The sequence below is a fragment of the Schistocerca gregaria genome, chromosome 3, assembly GCF_023897955.1.
Source record: "Schistocerca gregaria isolate iqSchGreg1 chromosome 3, iqSchGreg1.2, whole genome shotgun sequence".
NCBI lineage: Eukaryota > Metazoa > Arthropoda > Insecta > Orthoptera > Acrididae > Schistocerca > Schistocerca gregaria.
This window is the reverse complement of record NC_064922.1, coordinates 641,759,561-641,782,603: the sequence shown is the minus strand read 5'-3', so window position 1 is coordinate 641,782,603 and position 23,043 is coordinate 641,759,561. Positions and strand designations below refer to the sequence as shown.

The window sequence follows — 23,043 nt, the reverse complement described above, 5'->3', positions numbered from 1 at the left end:
CCAACTTTCCAATATCCTCGTCGCAGAAGGTAGCCCCCTGTGGTTACCGTCAATTCTGTACGCTGATCTGCAGCTCCTTGCCTGTGCCAAGATGTTGATATCATAGCCAACGGTTCATGAGAACAGAGACGAATCTCAAGGGGAGCCAGTTGCGAGCTGTATCGAGGGTAGCCAAACGACGTTTCCGACTGGAAACGGTGCAGGAGCATTTTCATTGCCCCTGCAGAGTGTAGCCAAAAACTGTCATGAGGGAGATCACACGTGACAGTTATGTTATATGGGCTGCATGACGTTAGGCAAAATCTTTCACCAGGCACTCCTACTAAGCGTGAGACCCTATTTTCTAGGAATCTGTACGTTCTTACAGTGCGCTCAGAATTGAAAAGAGCAACATGACACGACAGACGGGTACGTTAGAGATATTGCCCAACACATCTCTGCAATGTTTCATCGGATTCTCTCTGTGGTTTCCATTTCGCTCCCGATCGGACGTTACGTTTCGAATAGCCCTTGTATTACAATATGATTGCATAGTTCACATTGTTTCTCTTAAAAAGATCTAATATGATTGTGGTATGTTACCCCACAATTTATGTGCAGTTACTGAACTTACCATATGCTTTCAGTGAGATCTTGTAAGATTCTCGAGCTTATTTTAAGGCTACGACGAATGTAAGTATGTTTCAAATGTTCAAATGTGTGTGAAATCTTATGGGACTTAACTGCTAAGGTCATCAGTCTCTAAGCTTACACACTACTGAATCTAAATTATCTTAAGGACAAACACACACACCCATGCCCGAGGGAGGACTCGAACCTCCGCCGGGACCAGAGACACAGTCCAAGACTGCAGCGCCCAAGACCCGCGCGGCATACGTGTGTTTCTAACTTACTTGATAAAGATGGTTGCTAACAAGCTACATTTAATTCTGGAGACAGATCTAAAACAATATGATTTTGCCTGTTTTAGGTATACTGCTGCTTCTGTTAACGGTCGTAATTAAAAAGATAGCTTCTACTTGGAAGAAAACCCGCAAACTGGAACAATGTAGTTTCGCTGCTTTGTATACGCAGCCTGTATGAAACTGTCGTCATAAATGATTTCTATCGTCGTCTATCCCGCACCTTAGGAAATACTTCCACGACAGGCAGTCAGAGAACATTGTCCACTAGCGTCAACACGCATCAGCAAACAACCTCTATTCTCACAACCTCTATTCTCACCGCTGTTGTTCCTGCAGAGAATTTCTCTCCACACCGATCTAGTCATAAAGACAGGATTATTCATATGTACCTCCGGGGCTCTAGAAAACGACCCAGAGAAAACTACATAACATTGTAAAAATGACACGTATCAGTGGGTAGAGAATCTTCGACAGTTCAGATTCGTAATAAGCGCCGTGGAAAAGTAACACCAGGAAGGAGGAGAATTCAAATTGGTTCAAATTGCTCTGAGCACTATAGGACTTAACGGCTATGGTCATCAATACCGTAAAACTTAGAACTACTTAAACCCAACTAACTTAAGGACAGCACACAACACCCAGTCATCACGAGGCAGAAAAAATCCCTCACCACGCCGGGAATCGAACCCGGGTGCGGGAAGCGAGAACGCTACCGCACGACCACGAGCTGCGGACTGGAAGGGAGTCACAGCGCTTCATATTGTCGCAATGAATTAGTTTGTGTCTGGAGACAGGCAACCCAGAAACAGGTACCTGAAGTGGCCTGCATTCTCTCCTTCCAGAGCAGCTCGCGTCAGCGACTTCGATTAATTCCACATACTTATTGACGTTTGCCTCGTCAAAATATTGAGCGTATACAATGTGAGAAGTTTCAAAGTGGCAGGGAAAATAGAAAATCTGCAAAGGGAAATGCAAAGGCTCAGTCTAGATATAGTGGGGTTAGTGAAGTGGAATGAAAAGAAGATAAAGGTTTCTGGTGAAACGACTATAGAGTAATAGCAACAGTAGTAGAAAATCGCAATCAGAAGATGAAGGGATAGAGATAATTTATGTTGGCATTAAAAGTGTATTTCAATATGTAAGAGGAGATGAAAATTTAATAGTCATGGGGGACTGGAACGCAGTTGTAGGGCAATCAATAGAAGAAAGAGTTATGGGAGAATGTTGACTCAGTAGCACAAAGATGAAATGAAAAAATAAGAAGAGAAGGAGACACATTTCGAAAAGTAACAGAAATCACGTTTGTAGCACAGAATTGTATGGTAGCAACGTTTGAGATGGAGCTAGAGAAAAACATTGGAAATCTGGTGAATTGATAACGTTAGGTCTGAGGAGATTTTTGAGAATAGCCCGAAGAAAGGTAGGTGTGGGAGACACTGGAAAGAAGAAGGGCCAGGATGAGATATAAGGGGATAACTTCCATGGTACTAGATGGAGCTGCGGATGGTAAAAAGCAGTAGAAGAAGCCATATATTGGAACACGCCCAAGAAATAACTCAGAACGTTTGGTTCAAGTGCTGCTCTAAGATGAAGTGGTTGGCTCAGTATAGAAAATATTGGCGGACCTAATCAAGCCAGTCATAAGGCTGATGTCTCAAAAAGAAGTAAAAATTTTCTTATGTGTCTATTTTCTGTATATGTTAAATTTTCATGCAGTCGTCAGTCAAAACAGGGATGTACTGTCAGATAACCATGTATCTACAGTCTAAGGGAATCATTATTTTAGATTTCCACCAAGTGATTTGTAAACGGTCATCCAAATGATTTATATTAATATTGTGATATATATTGTTTACTGGGTAAAAATTAATTATGCTTGATTGCTTTGTTGCTATGTTTCTCTCCATTTCAACATGTATTTGTAGGTATAGCATAAATTGTGTTTGTTGTAAACTGAATAAAATACTGAGGAGCACTACTTAAGTCTGTCTTCTTGGCGCATTGGTTACAACCTTTCGTAATTGCGACTATTTCTTTAAAGAACAGAACAACAGCGTTATTTTAACGACTCGGTGAAGTGATATAATTAAATAATAATAATTATTTCGCTTAGAAACGATATTAAAGTTTTGACTAGGAAATAAAAGACACTAAAAGTGTTCATTTCTTTTATTGTTTAACAATATAAATAAGTTAAGATTACTCGAACAATTAAGTTTCAATACACACTATACATTAATAGATAAATAAATGCGCAGACTGTTGATTCTCAGGAGAGACCACACGGGCCCCCCTTCGTGGCGCTGGCCTGTCTCACTTTGTACTGTTCTGTTTTGCCGCCGCGGGTGACCCACCGCTTTTGCGGACCGCCTCTGCAGTCGCTTCACCCGTAGCCACCATGCCGTCTCCACTGTCGAACAGTGACGATTATGAACGTGGTTTGGAAGAGGAGCACCTCCTTGCCATGTCACGTAGTCTATCAGTCGTACCGCATCGTGTTCAGCGTCTTTCTGTTCCGTCAGTTCGTCGTGCTACGTACAGAGAATCTGTCCATGTCTATTGGCTGCCCACAAGTCTTTGTCCTTACCGAGATATTTTTTTTTTATCTGTTGTGAAAGTTACTTTTGTCGACAGTGTTTTGAGTCACTACATTTGTTTTAAGGTCCTGGATGTGACTAAAGTCATCGATGTTCGAAATATATGGTCAGGTCATTTACTTCTTTTTTCTTACTTTCTTACTGTACGAAGTAAACAAGGGATTGCTGATGTGCTACAAAGCTGTCAGTTGTCAAAATTTCGTATTAATGTCGAAAAGATTAATTTCTCTTCTTCCTGTCTTCAAGAGAGAGTGCTGTGTGGGCGGCCAGCAGGGAGAGTGAGGATGTGGGTGAGGAGTGTGTGGTGGCAAATTTGATGTCAACATTAATTCATGATATTTAAGATACGCACGCAGATTCTGACTGTCACTTGTACTCGTCCAGGCAAGTAGGTTCTGTCCTTGTCAGAGGGCACCTACGACGAGGGCAGTCTGTATGTCGCAGAGTGGAGCTCGATGGAAGGAAAGTGGATGATGCGAATGAATTGCTTTCTCTGTAAAAGGACATGGGCGATGTAGGCGGGAACCTGATATACGGGGAGTTCGCCTACGGATCGTGAGTGGAGTGTGACGTACGCGTGTAACGGCCGCCACTGGTCAGGTGAAGCTCTGGAGGCCGCGCGTGTAGGAGCGGCCTACTCCGCCTTGGCGTAGGCGCTGTACGCCATCTGGTGGGCGTCGGCGGCGGCTGCGCCGTCGTCGGGCAGCGACCGGCCGTAGTGGCCGTGCTCGTCGCCGTAGGAGGAGACGTGCGAGTGCGAGTAGTGTGGGTGCGCCACCACCTCGTAGGTCTGCGTGCCCTGGCGCGAGGCCAGCAGCTTCTGCAGCGCGATCAGGCCGGCCAGCACGAGCGCCAGCTTGCCCACGATCAGCGCCTTGAGCGCCAGCAGCGCCAGCGCGCCCAGGGCCAGCGGGATGATGGCCGCCGCCTTCAGCTTCATCAGCAGCAGCAGCGGCAGCAGCATCTTCAGCTTCTTCTTCTTACCGCGAGCTGCAACAGCCGAGGCGGATATCAGACTCTATCACCCAGACAATAACAATGTGCAGGAACGACAGTGTAATTCCGACACTGCGATTGCATACGGGACCATTTTCCTCTCACTTCCAAAGACTCCGTCATCATTTGTGACAGTGACTAAATTGCATTGTGAAAAAAAATGGACTGGGTAAAAATTTACGCTGATAACCGCACAGTTGAGCGCCCCACAAACCGAGCATCATCAGCAACATCCAAAGACTCCATTCATTTTCGTAACATTACTCCGATTTTATCACCTGACTATAAAATAAATACACTTTAATACACACTAAGACGAGAAGTCATGGGTTAACGATATACACGTAATCGACATACCGGGTGACCGAGCGAGGTGGCGCAGTGGTTAGACATTGGACTCGCACTCTGATTTAGGTTTTCCGTGATTTCCCTAAAACACTCCAGGCAAATACCGGGATGGTTCCTCTGTAAGGGCACAGCCGACTTCCTCCCTATCCTTCCCTAATCCGATGAGACCGATGATTTCGCTGTCTGATCTCCTTCCCCAAACAACACAATCTCCCCTCCCCCGGGTAATCAAAAAGTCACTACAAATTTGAAAACTGAATAAATCACGGAATAATGTAGATAGAGAGGTACAAACTGACACACATGCTTGGAATGACATGTGGTATTATTAGAACCAAAAATATACATAAGTACAAAAAATGTCTTACAGGTGGCGCTTCATCTAATCAGAATAGCAATAATTTGCATAACAAAGTAAGACAAAGCAAAGATTATGTTCTTTACAGAAAATGCTCAATATGTACACCACCATTCCTCAACAATAGCTGTAGTCGAGGAATAATGTTGTGAACAGCGCTGTAAACAATGTCAGGAGTTGTGGTAGGCATTGGCGTCGGATGTTGTCTTTCAGCATCCCTAGAGATGTCGGTCGATCACGATACACTTGCGAGTTCAGGTAACCCCAAAGCCAATAATCGCTCGGACTGAGGTCCTCTGGATCAGCTGAACCGATCATTGACTGGAAATTGTTAGGTTCAGCTCCCTGGAGACCGCTTGCAGTCATTTATGGAATTCATGCTCGCAAAATGGTTCAAATGGCTCTGAGCACTATGCGACTTAACTTCTGAGGTCATCTGTCCCCCAGAACTTAGAACTAATTAAACCTAACTAACCCTAAGGAAATCACACACATCCATGCCCGAGGCAGGATTCGAACCTGAGACCGTAGCGGTCGCTCGGTTCCAGACTGTAGCGCCTAGAACCGCACGGCCACTCTGACCGGCCATGTTCGCAAAGAAAGATGTAATGTCACAGTCGTGAGAAAACCGGCAAAGGATAAAGATGTCGTGGAGCACAGCAGGTCAGGTGAAGCAGCCACACGAGGCGGTAGTTGCGTTGTTTAACATTAGTTACGGTTTAAACAATACCGGCCGTAAACGAGTCGGTCCGATGTTGGACAGGCAATTCTCTCCAGTCCACAGTTGTTCGCGACTGGTTTGGGAAATTTTCTGGACAATTTGAGCGAATGATTTGGCCACCCAGATCGCCCAACATGAATTCCAACGAACATTTATGGGACATAATCGAGACACCAGTTCGTGCACCAAATGCTGCACCGGTAACACATCCACAGTTACTGACAGCCGTAGTGGCGCGTGGCTCAGTATTTCTGCAGGGGATTTCCAACGACTTGTTGAGAACATTCCACCTCGTGTTGCTTTACCACGCCGGGCAACAGGAGGTCCGACACGATATTAGGATGCATCTCATGTCTTTTATCCCTCTGCTTAAAGGGTACCTGAAAGTCTTTGCGACAGATATCTAAGGGTTGTAGATTACCTCATGTGGAGCAACTTTTGTTACATAGGAGATGTCGTCTGACACTATCTGGTGGCTCTGGGCGTCATTTAAGACTGCCTGTGCCCCTGAGAAACGGCAGGACGAAGGCACTTTGCGGTGTTCGCATGCAAAGAGTGTTGGGAACTATCCAGTTATCTGCTAGCATGAGAAGCAGTAGGCCAGGCCTATTAAAGCTCCTGATTTGCTGAATAAAATATTTTTCTCCGCTTAGTGACTCTCATTGTAATGGTTTTCTTGTTAAAAACCGCTATCAGTTTACTAGTTAGCGGATCCTGTTAGTTCGGTGAAATCTCGTCGTCCTAGGGACGCGAGAAACGGAAGGATTACTGGCGTCACTGGGAAGCGTCAGCCAACAATCTTTTAAGTGAACGAACTTAAGCCCTTCACTGTTTTACAAGATGTGTTGAACTAGATTCATCTGTCACGTGGCTGTCGTAATGTACTTTACTGCGCAGTTTATTGGATGATTTGATAATGAGTTTAGGCCCCTCGCTACTCATCAACAAATAAGGAAAATTCATATCGCTTCTTCAACTGTACTGTGCAGTTCATTTTTTAAGTTGGTAAACCACACACTTACTGACGTCATACCTTCCTGAAAGCGGGACATTAGAAAACATTTTGTGTCTAACGAAAGTTGTTCCCCACGACGTGGTCTACCACCTGTAGAAGTTTGTCGTAAAGGCTTTGAAACACGTTGCGTAAAAGTTTTGTTCTCTCCTTGCAGTGTACATTCGAACTGTCTGTCTTTTGAACAACCGACACTAGCTCAACTTAACAGATGTAAACCACATTTACTAAGTTGTCGTACTCCAGAGATTTCAGCTGTGGCAACGACAAACATTTCGAATGCATACCGAAAGAACAGAACCAAACTTTTATTTATTACACAGAAATTATTTTACAATCACATCATAAAGACCCTGGCAATGGCTCAAAAATGAACAGACTCATTCTAAACTAGCTACAATTAAGGAATGTGAAAGCAACTGTGACAGGAAACTAAATAAATAATGAGAATAGTGTTGGAGCCAGATGATTTTTCGCTCTGCTGTGGAGCGTGCGGTGATACGAATCTCCGTGGGTGGATCGGAGCCCTAAACTTGCTCCTTTTCGTTTCACTGGTTTGTGCTCGCCGACTGATCTTTCCGAGCACAACTCAAGACCTGCCCTCACAGCTTCATTTCCGCCAGTTCCTCATCTCCCACCTTCCAAACTTTATAATTCTCCTGCAAGTTTTGTGGGACTAGGACTCCTGCGAGAAAGGATATTGCGGAGAATAGCTTAACCACAGCCTAGTGGTTTGTTTACAAAACAAATTTTGATATTGTAGGGGAATGTGCACACACTTGAAACTTCCTGGTAGATCAGTGTGCTGGAGAAGAACTCGTACCTGAGACCAGGTTCCGCACACAGTTTTAATCTGCCAGTAAGTCTCGATAACATATGAGATTCCGTGAGTCTAGTCGCTGACTTTTAAAGGTTTCATTTCCACAATAGTGCCGCAAAATACAGGAAAATATACAGAGGATCGAAGAATGGTATAGAGGTTGACAGTTGACACTGAACGTAAATACATATTGTGTATACCCCGTAAATAGGTGAAGACATCCATTACTCTTCGAGTAGACTATTGGCGACAAACCACTGGAGAGGCTAAACTACCGTAAAGTACCTAGGAGTAATCATCCGGAGCGACACAGAATGGAATCATTACACAAAATCAGTAGTGGGAGAACTAGATGCCAAACTCAAATTTACTGCAAGGATCTCAAGAAAATGCAACGCGTCCACGATGGAAGTGGCCTACAGAATATTTGGTCGAGGAATTCCTGCGTAGTCCCCATCAGTATGAGATCCTTTTCATGTAAGATTAATACAGGATATACAGAAGATGCCACCAAGAGTACCAAGTTCGATATAGAGATTCATAATCAACAAACTCCATCAGCATTTGTTACAAACGAGGCATGCCTCGCAGAGAGGTTTACCGTTGAAGTTTCGAGAGCGTACTATCCAAGGAGCGTCGGGAAATTATAATTTCCACATACATCTTACGAAACGACCACGATGAGACAACCAGAGAAATTTGAGATTACCAGCAATAATTCTTCTCAAGAAGCCATCGTGAATCGATGAGGGAAAGCACAAGGAAAATAGTGCTCAAAGAACTTTCGGAGTATAGACACAGATGCGGTTATTACACTAATGACATAACACCTATGATTTAGACACGTTTTCATCAGCTTTGCCATCATCGCGATATGGTGGTTAGCGTCGCCGGATACTAACCCGGAAGTCCCTAGCTTTTCTCCCAAGTACCATTTCAGATTTTGCAGTCATGAAAAGGTCTTGGTCGGGATCCACAGTCTCGTGTTGCCAAATGAGAAGCCGCTTCACAAAATAAGGGGCGAGGTGGACACACAATCATCTACGTAGCGTCGAATACAATAGGACTGTACCACGCAGGTACACGCGCAACATTAAACATATTCAAAGCACGAAAAACTAGCCACTTGGAGGCACGAACGTATGCAGGTGGTGAAAATAGACATGCAGACTTTTGCCGTGTAATATGCAATATGTGGCAGCGTCACTGCCACTTTCAAGCCACAATAAACGAGGATTGTCCAGTTAAGCTTCTTCCATGTCGTTAATGCGTAAGTCATACCGTCAGAGATAGGGATCAAAGCAGGGATTGGCTGCTGATATTATCAATCAAAAGCACTTCTACGATCTCACGTTCGTTACTGCTCATATCTAGCTACATACAAGCTAGTAAACAAATGTCTAGTAGTGGGATTAAAACTCTGAACGAATGGGTATTAATGATAAGATTCACTCCTGATATTTCTGTTAATTATTTGTTGCACTTACTCCAACCTTTGCTTTTCCTTACAGTTTTTACACTCTAGAGCGGCATTTAGTAACATGGAATTTATCTCTGATCTCCTAACATATCTTTCATCATCCTGCCTGTTCTACGTATATTTGATTTAACGTATTTCTTTCCCCACTTATTCCACGGAGAATCTCCTCTCACTTCTTATTTTATATCCACCTAATTTTCCAAGTCTTTGTGTAGCAACACATCTCAAACCTTCTGAGTCTCTTATTACTGGATTTAACACAACCCATAATTTAGTTCCAAATAATGCTGTGTTCCAAACGAACATTCTCAGCAACTTCTTCCCCAAATTAAGACATATTTCGATACTAGTAGACCACTGTTATCGGGCTCCTTATAGTCTGATACTTATAACTTTCCTTGCTTTGTCCGTCATGCGTAATTTTACTACCAAGGTATTTTAATTTCTTTACTTCGTTTACTTCAATGCCCTAATTCATAAACTAAGTCAATGAGCTAATGTCATTTCTGCTACTCTTTATCACTTTCATTTTACTTTGGTTTACTCCCTAACCCTACTCTGTTCTCATTAGACTACTCCCTATATTTATAGGTCCCTTATCTCTCTCTCACACTAGCACAGAGGATAGTAATGTCATCATCGAATCTTATTTTTGATAGCTTCTCACTCTGGACCTTAAGCCAGAATTTTATAAGTAATTTGCATTTAGGCTGTTCTAATTTACTAGCCAATAAATCTCCTAGTCCATGTATTCTTGCTGCATGGTCGCTTACTCGCAGTCTTGGGATAGTAACCAAAGTGGTATAGTAACCAAAAGAGTAACCACAAAAGTTCAAACCCGAACGCTATAACGATACTTTCCCTAGTATGACCACTGTGAATATGACATTGTATCTTTTTTCTTATTAGGTCGCTTAGCTCACTAAGGACTCAATATTCAATATTGGCTTTCAAATAAGTCTGTTTAACCGTCTCTCGATTTACATAGGAGTAATGCAGTTAATATAAATGAGCTCAGCCATCACCCCATCCGAAGATGGAGTGAGCGTCAGAGGGCAATGAGTAATAAGTAGCAAATGGTACTACATGTGTGTAAGAAGTTCATGGAGACTAGTGCATTACAGGTATAATTGGAAGAACTAACACTCCTACAAAAAGACCAGTAAGAACTGTGAGGGTCATACGTAAGCATCAAAGCTCTTGCTATTATGAAGTTACGTTTCAATTCAGATTGAAATAAATGGTTTTAAAAGCCATTCGATTTTAAATATTGCCGTGCAGGGAATGGATCTTTTATAAGTTCTCGGACTTCATTGGATAATACTCTATTTCACAATCTTCTTCCATCTCATGTAACGTATGGTTGTAAATGCGTGTGACGAATAATCGATCCACTACTCTCCAGGCAGTGAAGATAAATATGTGGCAACAGAAGGATGGAAAAACTGGTAGAAGCCGACGTCGAGGGAGTTCAGTTTGGATTCCGAAGAAATGTAGGAACACGCGAGACAATACTCAAACTACGAATTCTCATAGAAGATGTGTTAAGGAAAGACAAACCTACGTTTATAGCATTTGTCTAGAGCAAACTTTTTGCAATGTTGACTGGAATAGTCCTTTCAAATTGTGAACTTGGGAATGGTAAAATATAGCGAGCGAAGGCTATTTACAATTTGTAGAGACACGAGAAGGCAGTAATAAGTGTCGAGGGACACGAAAAGGAAACAGTGGTTGGCAAGGGATTGAGAGAGGGTTGTAGCCTATCCCAGACGTTATTCAATCTGTATACTGAGCAAGTAGCAAATGAAACAAAACACAAACTTGGAGTAGGAAACAGAATCCATTGGGAAGAAATGAAAACTTTGAGGTTTGCCGATTACATTGTAATTCTGTCAGAGACAGCAAAGGACTTGGAACAGCACTTGAACGGAATAGACGGTGTCTTGAAAGGAGGATATAAGATGAACATAAAAAAGCAAAACATGGATAGTGGAATGTAGTCTAACTGAATCCGGTAATGCTGAGGAATTACATTAGGAAATGAGACACATAAAGCAGTAAATGAGTTCTGCTATTTGGGAAGCAAAATAACGGATGATGGTCGAAGTGCGTGGGATACAAAATGTAGACAACGGCAAGAAAAGTGTTTCTGAAGAAGAAAAACTTTGTTAACATCGAGTGCAGGTGCAAATAAGTCCTTTCTGAAAGTATTTGGATGGACTGTAGCCTTGTATGGAAGTGAAATATGGACGATAAACAGATTAGACAAGAAGAGAACAGAAGCTTTCGAAATGTTGTGCTACAGAACAATGCATAAGATTAGATGGGTAGACCACTTAAATGAGGAGGTACTGAATAAAACTGAGGTGATTTGGTGCAATCTGACTAGACGAAGGAAGTGGTTGTTAGGACGCATTCTAAGGCAGCAGGGGATCAGTAGTTTAGTACTGCAGGAAAGTATGTGGGGCAAAAATCGTTGAGGGAGACCAAAAGATGAATACATTAAGCAGATTCAGAAAGACTGGGTTGCTGTAGTCTCTCGGAGATAAAGAGGCTTGCGCTGAGTAGAGTATCATGAAGAGTTGCTTGAAACCACACTCCGCACAGAAGACCACAACAAAAACAAGCAGCATATAGGTCGTTAACAAACTGAAACTTGCCCCAGAAGTTTTTACAATTGCTGGTGGAAATATAACACATGCAGCACATAGGTCATTAGGAACCGGAAGTCATGCAGTTCGTTATGAAACCCCTAAAGAACAATTCTCCTGTTTCTAAAGTACGAGGGCTATTCGTTAATTAAGGTCCGATCGGTCGCGAAATGGAAACCACTGTTAGAATAAGAAATGTTTTATTTCTAACAGTTAGCTACATCTTCCATCTGCTTCCCTTCATAGCCGCCGCTCCGACTTAAACATATATGGTAGCGATTTTCAATAGCCCCGTGATAGAAGGCGCCCATCTGTGTTTTCCAACAATTCTCTATGCTGGTTTTCAGCTCGTTGTCTGTGCCAAAATGTTGTCTTCATAGCTAGCAGTTCATGTGATCAGACAAGTAACTCACAGGGAGCCCATTGCGGGCTATATTATGGATGATCAAACGCCTCCCATCGAAAACGCTACAGGAGCGTCTCCATTGCCCCTGCAGCATGCGGCCGATAATTTTCATGAAAAAAAAAGCATGACAGTTGTGTTACGTGGGCTGCTTGAAATCAGGCGAAGTCTTTGAACAGTCACTCATACTTGGCGGGAGACGCTATTTTTTTGCGTGTTTACGTGCTCACTGTGCTCTCAAAAATGAAAAGGGCGACGTCACGTGATCGACGTGCACAATATAGACACAGTCCAACACCCCTGTGCAGAAGTTCATCAGATTTGCCCTGTGGATCCCTATCGCGAACGATCGGACTTTAAAACCCAAACAGTCTTCTATTTTTAACTCAGATTTATTCACATTTTCCTGGTCAGTCTTATTTCGATGATATTGTGCTGTATGAAAATGAAATGATTCTTGTCTACCATTTTCTGTGATGACACTGTGTTATCATTTACCTAAACATCAACACTCCAGATGGATCAGAGAAAACAGAGAGCCTCACCTGTATGAAGATGTGGACCATGGAATTTTCTAATTTGCGTAAATGTCGCCACATATTATAAAAGTGTACATATGTATGTACAAGGTGAGATCAACAAGTAATGCAATTTTTTTCCCTGCACAATTTCAGTTGAAAAAGTTAGGAATTTGCTGTCAAACATTGTGGAATATTACCGCTTCAGCCGTTACAGCTTTATGAACTTCCAAAGGGTGGAGCCGCTATACATAGTCGTCAAAATGGCATCTGTAAAGGAGGTGCGTCCCTAGCAGAAGTCTATCTCTGAGTTTATTCTGACGGAAAACAGAGCTTCGCAGATATTCACAGGGGCTTGCAGAATCTCTGCGGAGACCGGTAATTGAACAAAAGTATTGTGGGTCGTCGGGTGACTCTGTCATGATCGCAACAAGGTCGCGAAAACCTTTCATATCTTCCATGTGCCGGCCAGACGCACACAGCTGCGATACCTTCAATGATAGAACGGGCGAACACTCTCATTCGAAGCGATCCTTCTCATTCTTCTCCTATTCCTCCTTCTGCATGACCACACAAGGCCTTACAGAAATCCGCGCGACAGAGAGAAGCTCGCAAAACTTCAGTGGACTGTTATTCCCCATCCACCCTTCAGCCCGGATCTCGCACCTTTCGACTTCCATCTGTTTGGCCCAATGAAGGGTGCACTCCACGGGGAACAGTACGTAGATGGTGAGAAGGTTATCGATGGAGGAAGGCGTCGGGTCCCAGAAAGGTGGCGTAAGGCCATCGTATTGAATGCAGGTAATGTTGAAAAACAGCGTTTTCTAGCCAAAAGTGTTGAGAATAATATATTGCGTTTGAACACTGATTTAAAGCAACTTGCTTTCTGAAAAAAAGTGACGCATTACTTATTGAACGCCCCTCGTATGTGTGCATGTATGTATGTTCAACGTTTCCTCTTAAACCAGTGAACCACATGTGGTATACATATCCCTTACTATCAGGCAACAATCGTTATCGGGGTAAGAACCATCTAGCGATCGTAATTTAGGGGATATGACGTCATAAACAATATGTGGAAAGCTGCGGCATTGTGCATGGCATTTAAATTTATTACTTCATTGCTACTAACTCATTTTGAGACAGTATCCGAATATAAAGCGCTGTATGTACCTACAGAGTTATATCTTTGCGTCGCACATGGATCAGGAGATACGACGTCGTAAACATTGAGATGCTTGGGCATGCATGACGTTTAAATTGGTTATTCATTAGCTACGAACTCTGTTCACGACAGACTTCGCATACAGTATCCACATATGCCGCTGGGTTTATCTACAAATGTATATGTCTGTACGATACCGAAATAAGGAAATATTACATCGTAAACACCGAGACACGTAAAAAAATTACGAATCGTGCATGAAGCTTTAATACATTCATTATTTACGCAATTACAGTCGAATCAACGTAAGGAAATACCTGAGACCTGGCAGTGGTTCTGACAGATTTCAATTACGAAGCGCAAACGGCTGTAGACCAAAACAAGTAGCAATTAAGGAGCTATGAAGACGCTTTACCATAGATACGTTTACAAAATAGCGTTGTAGAAACCCGAAGCTGCGCCCAGCGTACAGAAACTGTCGGGTGTCACATTGCATCGTGTCTACTGCAGAAGTACAGATAAGTTTAAATTTCCAACAGAAAACTGGTAAAATGGGTACTCGAGCAATGCTGGTTTTGTCAACTGGTGCCTCTGTATGGGCTGGCAATGGCAAGAAGAGAAGGTTTTGATGTGCGGTGCAACAGAATGAAACTGAAAAGTAGATGGGTAGGTCATATGACTAATGAGGAGGTACTGAATAGAAGCGGGGAAATTAAAGAAATTGTTGCGCAACTTGACTGAAAGAAGGGATCGGCTGGTAGGATACGTTGACACACTCTCTGATTGAGTAGTGGAGGGAGGCGTGTGCGTCTGTGTGTGTGTGTGTGTGTGCGTGTGTGTGTGTGTGTGTGTGTGTGTGTGTGTGTATTCGGTTGTAAATTACAGGTAAAGTTTGTTGCCGGAAGTATATAGGGACCTAGGTCATTGCAACTAGGCCAGCGTCAAGCTTGCCGTCAAAGCGGATCAAGTGAAATAAACAAACACAGCATTGTCCATAGTTAGAAGCCGTCTCGACACACTAGAGTGAGCTGTGATTTCGTCATGTACAGGCTAGCGAACTTCAATAAAAGTCGTCAGCACCTGCCCGGCAACGTGAGGGCAGTAAGCGTATCCGGAGCTGGCGGCAGTGGAGGTGCGGCGCCCGCATACCAGTAGCCGTAGCGGTCAGGCGGCATCTCTGCCCAGATCACGTTTCCAGGCTGGACGTCTCCGCTTCCGGAAGAGCCGCCGCCGCCGCAGCAGCAGCAAGTAGGTCAGTCCGCTGCCCTTGAACCGGAGCACCGTCCCGATCACTGACTTCTCGGAAACCTGTCTTAGCCCCGCTTCGTCTCGGCTGAACCATCCGAGGCCGTCAGTGCTCCCACATCAGAACATGATACTCTACATTTCCAGGTCAGACGGAAACCTCGTGAACTTTCGCGTAATTGATGACTACCTTATGGAACATCATGTTCTCTATTTATACAAAAACCTTTTTTAAAATCCAAACGAGTTTCGGCACATTTAATCTGTCATCAGTGAGTATATTTTTCCAAGTCTTACTTTCTACAATCTGGATTGTGTAGGACCTTTTACCGGTTTACACAGAACCCAACATTCTAAACAAAAGATACAGTAGGCCTTTCTTTACATTATTATATGGAACCTAACGATCCGTGGAAAAAGAATTCAATAAATATATCCATTAGTTGCACGAAGCTCCCGAAAGACGATTAGACATTAAATAACAGGTGGAACCGAATTCATATAATTTAGTGAGCAGACACGGCTGCTGTTGGAGATTCAAAACAGGACGACGACTGTTTGCCATAACTGGGAGACTGATATCAATACGTACCAAGAATTACAAAATTCTTGGTTGTAATTGTATTTTATTATTAATGTGATAACATCCTGTCCTTTTTTCAGAGCCAACGCTTTCAAATTCTAGTTGTTCTTCCGCACATGTCTTACATCGATTTATTTCAAGGATTCCTTGAACTGGGTCAGGGGCTAATTTTAGTCCGTCTTTTCCAGTTCATAGACTAAGCCTTAGTTTGTAGTCCAAGAGAGAAAAAAAAAACCTTCTGAATTTTGTACTTAATTTCAAAGTGGAATAGTAAGATTCTGACACCAGAATAACGGTGTCGACTATGTTGTAGTATCCACGTGATATGTCGGTCTTAAGTATCACAATGTGGGGAGTATCCTAATCCCCACCCTGTTCTTTTGCATCAGTGGCCATAAAACTGGCAGTTCTCTGACTGAGGCGGTTCACAATCTTCTTAACAGTAAATCAACTTCTTCGTAGATGTTTCCCTTTTACTTCTCGCTTTGCCACTAACCCACTGTGTGTACATCTACCTATAATGTCGCCCGTTCTTCCCCACTACTTTCCTTTCTATCATATTCTATCACTACATTGTTATCTTCTTAACTAGAAGTGTTCTGCTACGTTTATTTTCCACTAATCGTGAAACTAATCAATGAAAAGCACCCAAGGTTTGTGATCCCACACTGTCATCATGTATGGCGCTACATCACTATCCTTGTTATTTACCACAAGCTCCAATTCCCTGTGGCTCATCAATTTCGCTGTCTTAGTTTGTCTTTCTCATTTCGTTTCTCTCTTTCCTATCCATTAATGAAATTTTAATCCTCTGTTTCCTTTTATGAAATGCTGATTTGCTTCTTTATGGGTAAATCCAAATGTCAGTCACCATAACAACATAATTTACTTTCACTGTGTTTTACCTTCTTACGAATTTTTTCCTTGCTCCAATTCCCTGTCGCTCATCAATTTCGCTGACTTACTTTATTTGGCTTTCTCATTTCCTTTCTCTCTTTCCTCTCCACTAATGAAATTTTAATCCTTCGTTTCTTTTTATGCAATGCTGATTTGCTTGTATATGGGTAAATCGAACTGGCAGTTACCGTAAGAACATAATTTATTTTCACTGTGTTTTACTTTCTTACGAATGTTTTCTTTGCTGTTTTCACAACTTAACGCAGTATAGATTTCAATACTTATTGTTTCAGTATTTTTTTATTAGTAGACTATTGATTGAAGCGAGAAGTTTTTTGGTATGGTAGAAATGTCTCGTCATCTGTTCTTGTTGGTATTTTTATTGAACAGAGTAGTGCAACGCACGTGACCGACGAGTGTATTAAGTATTACAGAACTTAATCTCTGACTACACATGAAACACCAGCTTGCTGTTCTGGCTCTGTTGCGCTGGTTATGATCGGAGTCCAGATCCTTTATATTGAAATATTACCCACATGATCAAGTGTCGGTCCGTTATTTGATATTGGTAGGCGCAGAACACTTTCCCTTTCCATTCGTAATATGCCATTATTCGAAACTTGAGGTCAACTTGTTTCCTTTCTGAACCAAGTGATTCTTTTGCCTCGACGACCACGTACGCTATTTTACTTTGACCTATTAGCAATTGGAGCCTGTATCTCTAGGTTTGCATCATGTCAGAGCTATGACATTCAAGATTTATGACGACGTCGGTAATTTTTCTAATTTACCTCCACATTTTGCACTTATGGCTTGCAGTCAGTCCATGATCGTAACTGTATATATGAATTTTAATTTTTCTAACTCAGTCTGGACTGGACTGCTGTCTATTTTGCACCTTTTTGTCAACAGCTGTCTTCAGAATGAAAAAAAAAAAAAACAGATTCAAAATATCTCATATAAATAGAACATATCTTCCATCCATTGGTTTCTTTTTGGTTCCGATTTCGATGTTGACTGAATCACGCGATATGTTTAAGTGTTTTCAATGAACTGCGTTGCCGTTGTGTGAGTCAGGATTTATGACACAGCACAGTCTGGGCCGTGGCCGGTACGTTAAGGAGAGAGGCAGCACGGCGCTTCTTTGGCACCAGCGCCATTCAGCAGTAGTCAAAGGCTCTGGCGTGAAACATCCTCTGTTTTTCAGACGTCCTTCGACGTCAGAAGCTCAACAGTGCCGGCTGAGTGCAAGTGCTAGCTGGATGAAAGTGCAGCTAATCCACTTGCGTAAGGCGACTGTTCCCTCTCGACACGATGTTTATACACGGTTCGTCACGCCGAGCAGTACCGTACATCGCAAAACGGATGACTCTGCATAAATACGTTCAAGAACGAGACGCGTATTTTCTCTCTGGAAGTAGGCTAATCGGAAGGGAAACTGTGGTCTAGGACACAAGCCTACTCTGACAAACATCGCAGAACGAAAACTATGAACGAGTCATTTGATGTGTAGTAATTATTCTGTTTCAAATGTCTCTGAGCACTACGGGACTTAACTTCTGCGGTCATCAGTTCCCTAGAACTTAGATCTACTTAAACCTAACTAACCTAACGACATCACACACATCCATGCCCGTGGCAGGACTCGAACCTGCGACCGTAGCGAGCTCGTGGTTCCAGACTGTAGCGCCTAGAACCGATCGGCCACTCCGGCCGGGGTAATTATTCTGGATTCAGTAGTAAGAGGACTTCAAATTTATGTTATTTCAGAATCTGAATTTCCGCTTGGAATTTTTCTAATATACACGCGAGAAGAGAACTAATGAAGTATTTACTCTTTACATACGTACTAACTGATAAATGTTCTAATAAGAGAGAACAGCACATTCATTTTTGTAATGTTTGAAAAAAATTGGTTGTTGAAACTCAGGTTCTTACTTCACAGTATCGTTTCACTTGGTGTTCCTAGAGAAATAATTAAGTTACACTGTTATGACACTTTAGTAGTCTGTAACTATCTGAATTGATTGTCAAATTCTGCGTCTCCCAGTTACCGGTGGCGCACATGAGCACGGACAAAAAGTTAACTGTTCTTTGGCGATGCTGCACACAGATGTTCCTGTAGCAGTCTACTCACCAGAGAACTGAGTATCCGGCTTGCCATTCCTTTAGTATTTTCATGCTTTGATGGAAGATAATTTGCAAGACAACCGATGTAAAATGATTATTGAATCAAATGAATGGTAATAAGTTATATTCTCAGGACGGGTGTACGTGCAGACAGCCGATGAACACGGCACTAAGAAATTGATATGGAACAATTTCTAAAATGGCTGTTCCCTAAATGAAAGTCTTATAGAGTATTCAGTGGAAAAAAGATATCCAGTAGCTATCAGATTACCGGCCGCTTGTATTCCTTACCGATCGTGAGCGTCATATGATACAAAGTTTATTAATGAGCTTGTGTAAGGTGGTATAATTTTTATAAGACTCTTCCCTGTGACGCAGATGAAATGTCCACTGTGTGTGTGTGTGTGTGTGTGTGTGTGTGTGTCTTTGTGTATGTATGTATGTATGTGTGTGTGTGTGTGTGTGTGTGAGAGAGAGAGAGAGAGAGAGAGAGAGAGAGAGAGAGAGAGAGAGATTGTTTCTCTTATATTTGTGAAACATTACAAAACAGGTATTTACGTCATCTCGATGTAAGATTTCTACTGCTGTTGTTGCACAGAATATCAGTGACGTTATTACGTATAGTTGGTATTAGAAGGTGTAGAAGTTGGATCTATCTAATAGTGTATCACTAGTCTAGTGAAACTAAGTGTAAGACCACAAAAATTATCGAGTTCATTACATAGACAGAACAACATTAAACTGCAATCCCTAACTCAATGAAACTCCTCGTACCTATTGATAAAGAGATTGGAGTAACAGAATGGGATTTGGACCGTATCAGCTGTAGTCAAATGAGAATAAGACAGATAAGAAACAGTAAGTAAATTGTTCGTTATTCAAAAGTAATCACCATAACTATGGACACTTTTCAGAAATTGAAGAGCACCATCAAGTCCAAACGCCCTAAAAAGTTGACGGACGGCATCATTGTGTTGCATGATACTGTCCGCCGACATGTGCACCTGGTTTTCGACTACGCTGTCGACGTTTTGCTGGGAAGCCCTTATACATCCTCCATACCGACCCATCTGACTCCATGCGATTTTCATACTACTGGAACCCTCAAGAAAGGCATCCGTGGCCGCCGAATTACTTCGGACACAGAGGTACCGACTGGGTATATTTTCGCAGGCATCCGAAAACATTTTCGTATTAAGGCATTTATCGTCTTGAAGCAAGTGTCACAAATATATTAAAATTTATAGGATTACTTTTGAAACTATAAACAGTTTACTTACTTTTCTCCGTCTCGGTCTCATTTGACAGCCCCTTATAGCTGTAATAGATAACTTGTAATATATAATCAAATGATCGTTACATAGAGCTATGAGTTTACTATTCTGTGCCCAAAACAAAGAAACAGTATTGCAATATTTGACAGTTCCATTCGTGGAGATAGCTCTAGCAATTATTTGTTTAACAGATTTGATACTCAGCTTTAAGACGCATTATATTTTGTGCCTTTGATAATCAGATTGTTCTGATCAATAGTGGTATTAACCAACAACTTGAAGGTTTTTGTTAGATACCAGTCGATGAGTTACATACATAAAGACATCGACTATGAGGATTTAATAATTACCATAGAATGACAAAATCGTCTTGAAACTAGATACTAATCCAGTGGATATCGGTGATGCGACAGTCTAATATTCATATGTAAAGAGGAACAGCAGTCATTCACATAATCCGTATTTTTTTCAGTTCTAGAATTCAACTATAACAAAGACATCATCTGTGCCTTACCAGAAGAGTCATATAGACATAACCATGTCTGGTCAAAACGTCTGACAGTTGACTCTAGCAGAAACAAATGAAACCGTAATCTGCAATAAATTACGGATTCTGCGAGTGACTGCTTTTCTTCTTCACTTTTGTATCGTCTATAAAGCTGAATATTTATTGAGCTATTAGGAGGAGTAATCACTAGTGATTTGCTGGTCGGACCAAACGTACAAGACAGGTTAAAACCGCGTTGTAGCTCACGCCTGAGTGGATGGTACAAACTGATACGTGCAAAACTGGAGGAAGTTTGAAAATTTTCTTCGATATGGAGAAGAGGTAGTAAGAATATATTTTCAGAGCACAAGAACTGACTGAGAGATGGAAAGGAGTTTTAACGTGTCACGAACGTTCAAAATGCAGCTTGTTACAGCACTAGTGAAATGCATGCGGTATATAAGTAATAAAGAACAAGAGGGCTCCTTGTCGTACCTTCGTCGAGTGTCCTGCGGACTTCGGAGATGGCGGAGTCGGGCACCTTGAGCTGCAGCGTATGGCTCTGCAGGAAACGCGCCACCCGGTCGACGAGCATCGTCTCCACCTGGGCGTCCTTTTCGTCGGCGTCGCGCGGCAGCGTCGCGTCCAGCTCCTCCTGGGTGAGCGCCCTGCCGGTGGCGGCGCCGGAGACGGCCGTCGACCGCACCAGCGCCACGCCCTCCAACAGCGGCAGGTCGCCCGGCTGCCTCAGGGCGCGGTCCATCAGCGTGAGGGCGCGCATCTTGAGGCAGGCGGTCAGCGGCCGCTCGCCGCAGTCTTTGACCAGGCGGTAGGCGCCCTCGATTCCCTCCTCCAGCAGCGACGTCGCCGAGGCGGACGCGTCGGCGTCGGTGTCGGCTTCGCCGGGGCCGACCGGGTAGGACGCGGGTTCCTCGTCCGCCGCGGGGAAGGCGCGGCTGCCGGCCACGGCCAACAGGATCAGCAACCACCTGGCCAGCATGGCTGTCGCTCGCATTGTGGGCGCGGAAGGCGTGTGTGTGTCACGTCGGGCCCTCACCGGCTCTGTTCGCTCGACGCTGGGCCCCGTCTGCTGCTGCTCAGTGACGTCCCTAGCCGCTCGGCTGTGAATGACCTCCCAGGAAGGCGCGTCTCCGTCTTTTATTTGTAGCGGGACCGCCGCGCTGGCCGAGAGCTTTGGCTGCGGAGGAAACGCGGATACGTGAAAGACAACGTAAAATGTGTCAGCAAAGTAGAGGTGATATATATATATATACGTATATACGTGTCGTCTACTAGAAAAAAAAGAGCCACGGGCCGGGGCGAAATGTGTGTTTGGCGGGGGGAGTCTCGGCTTGGAGGGGGAACATCTGGGCCGGCGAGGTACTCGGCATTCCGTTCGTTCGGCAGTTCACTCCAGACGCGAGGTGGAAGGGACACAGGAGTGAGTAAACGGACGATCCAGCCAGCGTGGTAGGGGAAGGCGGCCACGCTGCGGTCTGGTATATGGGTTGGTCAAACTGGTCTGGATGTGTGCCCGAGGCCTACGCCTCCCTCCCTCCCTTCCGCACTCCCTCCCTGCCCGAGCGTCTCACGTCGCTTTCTGCGCGCCGGACAGCCGTCCTGCTCTTTCACTCTTAAGGTCAGCCGTGGCTGGCGGCCACGACCAAAACCCACCTGCTTGCACCGCAAGTGCCTCACATCTACGGAAACGAAAACTGCCATGTTTCGTTACTTGTTTCGCTGTCTACAGCAACATAAAGTGGTGCTTCCAAACCATCAGAAAACATTGTTCACTTTCAATCGTACGTCTATAGCCCGAGAAAAAAATGAAGAGAAAACCAAGAGTGGAGAGCACACTTAGGTAACACTGTCGAATTCACGTTAAGCCTGCGGCAAACCTAAGTCTTAAGACAGCTTTAATTCCTTTAGAAGATTAACGACTAGATGAATCTATCAGACAAGGCCAATACCTTCTCCGTCCTTAGCTGAGGGAGTCACACAAAACTTTGGGCTCACTCCTATTCGTTGTACATGTGAATGACATTCTACTTAACGTTCATCGAGCCGAATTCGTACTTTTTGCAGACCATACTAGTATCTTAATGAATCTCATCAGAGAGACAACAAATTGTTAATAATATCTTTCAAAGAATTACTAAGCGAGCTTCTGAAAATGGACTCTCCCTTAATATTAGAAAACACATTATTTTATTTAGTACAACAATTTACGTGGCACGTCAACTGGAGGCATTAAACACATTAGAATTCTCGAAATTAGGGGATGTACAAATTACAGAAAACGTGAGGACGCATATTAGTGACGTGCTCAGACAATTAAGTTAAGCTGTTTTTCCTGTTCGTATAATAGTTTCTGCTGGAAGCAAACAAGTCAATTTCCTAAACTATTTTCAATCCTTTCGTTGAATAATGTCTAATAGAATATTTGTTTTGGA

General features: G+C 43.2%; 1 protein-coding gene across 1 annotated transcript; it reads right to left on the bottom strand.

Moving 5' to 3' along the window:
* Positions 1-3,059: 3,059 nt before the first annotated feature.
* LOC126354680 (uncharacterized) lies at positions 3,060-21,837 on the bottom strand. Its single transcript, XM_050004483.1, has 2 exons — positions 21,086-21,837; positions 3,060-4,492 (listed from the first exon to the last, which is right to left on the bottom strand). The coding sequence occupies exons 1-2, from the start codon at positions 21,603-21,605 to the stop codon at positions 4,137-4,139; spliced, it is 876 nt and encodes a 291-aa protein (XP_049860440.1). The 5' UTR covers positions 21,606-21,837; the 3' UTR covers positions 3,060-4,136.
* Positions 21,838-23,043: the final 1,206 nt, after the last annotated feature.